Here is a 2,786-nt window from a genome sequence, read left to right on the forward strand (position 1 = left end):
TAACTAATAATAGATGACTTATCTATTATTGTAATATACTATTCCATCATCAGAGGTCACTTTTTGTGGGGTAAGATCAATGCCACATCTATAAACCTACCCTCAATTATCCACCCCTATTCAGTTTGGCAAAACCAAATTTCATTAACGACATTTTAAGTAAACTAAACACACATTTGAAAAAATCCTTATTAAAGCATTCACTTGATAATCCTCTTATGTCCTAATAAATTAGAGCATTTAAGAAAACCTTAGAAAAACCCATTAGTTTGGTGAAAATGTACCAAAGGACTACGTATTTAATGTTCATCAATGTCAATAATTTACATCATCAAAATATCTTTAGGGATTGTCCTAATACATGTACCCTACTAGTCTGAACCCTCTATAAATTTAACTACTACCAGACTAAATAGGTGAGAAAATAACAATGACATATTTAATGTTCATCAATATCAATCATTTACATCATCAAAATATCTTTAGGGATTGTCCTAATACATGTACCCTACTAGTCTGAACCCTCTATAAATTTAACTACTACCAGCCTAAATAGGTGAGGAAACAACAATGAGACCAACTAATCCAAAACATTATTGTTCATCCAACCAGATTGTATGCATAATTTTGAAGATGGACCTATAAATGCAAAACAATAATCTATAAAAATGGAGTTGACATCCAAGGTAACATACAAACAAAGAAGCCCTATATTAGTCCAAGTCTAAAGCTCAGTGTCAGTTAACCTTTAACACGTTTACATTTTTTTATTAGTATTTAATTCAAAATTATGCATACCCACAGACTGTCTATTAATCTAGACTGATTTCTTCCTATGTTGATATATCTCATTGGATTAGCCTAGAGTAAGCATAGAACAAACTTATTTCCCTTCAAAAGCTACATCATCCTCTTTTTATTGATTACGTTCATTGTGTATCACTCTGTTACAAGTCCTGTAATTTTTGTTATATTAGAGTAATTAGCCGATAGGCTATTATAGGTGAGACTTTCATCTAAACCCGTCCGACACATAAAACTACTAACCGTTTTGAAAGGTGGTTTGGACAAATTGGGTTGCAAATCTTTTGGGACTTCGAGCAGACTGTGAGAGAGAAAAACGGAGCTTGTCTTCCACGGCGGAGACCGTGATCGACATCGACAGCCTCCACGACGAGCAAAACTTCCACGTACAAATAAGTAAAGCAAAGTTTGAAGAGGTGAACAGTGATCTATTCATAAAGTGCATATAGATCGAGAGGATGTGTTTGGAGGATGCCAAGATGAACACTACCCAAATCGATGACATCGTGTTGGTGGGAGGTTCGTCAGGAATTTCTAGGAAGAGTCTTTGTTGGGAAGAAGATATGCAAATCTATGAATCTTGACAAAGCCGTGGCTTATGGCGTTGTTGTTCAAGCTGCAATTTTGAGCAAGGAAAAGGTGGAGCTGGAAGTGGTGGAAGTGGCATCGTTGAGCCTTGAGATTAGGAATGGGCATAATGTCTATGGTTGTTCCTCACAACACTCAAATTCCCACTCGGATGGAGAGATCTTCACCACTCTGTATGATAATATGTGGTCTCTATGCTTCCCTATTCGAGAGAGCTTTGGTTGTCGACAACAATTTACTGGGGAGTTTTGTTCTGGATGGAATACCATTAATGCGAGCTGGAATCTCAAAGGTCAAAGTCTATTTTGAAGTGGGTGGGGATGGAACTGTGACAGTTTCAGCCATGGAGGAGCAGGCAGGGAAGAACAATTCAGTCAGCATTTCCAATGAGAGGAGGAGTTTGAGCAAGGAAGAGATTGATAGAAGGGTAGCTGAGGCAAGCATATTTTGTTTTGAGGATGAAGCTACAAAGGAGAAGCAAGTGGCAAGAACCAAACATAAATGTTATGTTTACAACATGAAAAGCAGGGCAATGGAAGCCAAGAATAATGAGAAGGGTATTATCAAAAGCATGGAAGAAACCAAGGATTGGCTGGAAAAGAATAACTGTGTAGGAGTTGAGAAGCTGCAGTTGAAATTGAAACAGTTGTAGTTGGAATGCAAGTCACTGAAGTAGAGGTATAGTCAGCTGAATTTCGAGAGTTTATGTTAATGTCAGATACTTTGCCCACCTCAATTTAATGTGGTTGAGCTAAACTCTTCATTGTTTATTTATATTTCACTGTTAGATTTTTCTTTCTAAATAATTGTACAGAGCATTGTCATGAAATATGCTTCTATATTTAGATTTATGTTTCAAGATTTTTTAGAGAGGCATTGCGACGCAATAAGTTTTCATATTTATTATTATTATTAATTAATGATTCAATGTTATCAAACTTTCTAAGAAAATATAAAAAATACTGATATAATGGTATGTGGGAATTTTCTTATTTTAAAGAATTGTAATTACCTATGTATCTTTTATTTAATTAATTATATATTGATATGACAATTTTTTATTAGTGATTTTATTTCTTAATGAATATAAATTTATCTTAATGATTAAAATTATTATATTTAATACTTGATTATTGCAATACTCTTATTTTTCTTAGAAAGTATAAACATAAAAATAAACTTGAATTAAAGTTAAACTTATCATAAATGTTATCATACTCAGCAACCAGATTTGAAGATCCAGGGGGAGTTCGTCAAAGTTCAAATCATTTTCTTTCTCTTCTTTGAGGTCAGCAATTTGGCTTTGCCACCCATACCTCAGCTCCATGATGCGCATTCTCCAAAAATTGTCCACGCGGAAGATGCTTTTGAATATCCCATCTGAGTTTGGAAAG

The 2,786-nt window shown here is 34.6% G+C and overlaps 1 protein-coding gene across 1 annotated transcript; it reads left to right on the top strand.

The window, feature by feature from the left end:
- Positions 1–1,492: 1,492 nt before the first annotated feature.
- Positions 1,493–2,044, top strand: LOC149551077 (uncharacterized). Its single transcript, XM_089790047.1, has one exon. It carries the CDS (start codon positions 1,493–1,495, stop codon positions 2,042–2,044), a length of 552 nt encoding a protein of 183 aa, XP_089646173.1.
- Positions 2,045–2,786: the final 742 nt, after the last annotated feature.

The sequence above is a fragment of the Cupressus sempervirens genome, chromosome 6 (assembly GCF_028749045.1).
Source record: "Cupressus sempervirens isolate cs-2001-9-10 chromosome 6, ASM2874904v1, whole genome shotgun sequence".
NCBI classification, from domain to species: Eukaryota; Viridiplantae; Streptophyta; class Pinopsida; order Cupressales; family Cupressaceae; genus Cupressus; species Cupressus sempervirens.

Excerpts from the sequence above, each read along its gene's own strand:
- LOC149551077 (XM_089790047.1), top strand. The coding sequence starts at position 1,493 with ATGGGCATAATGTCTATGGTTGTTCCTCACAACACTCAAATTCCCACT.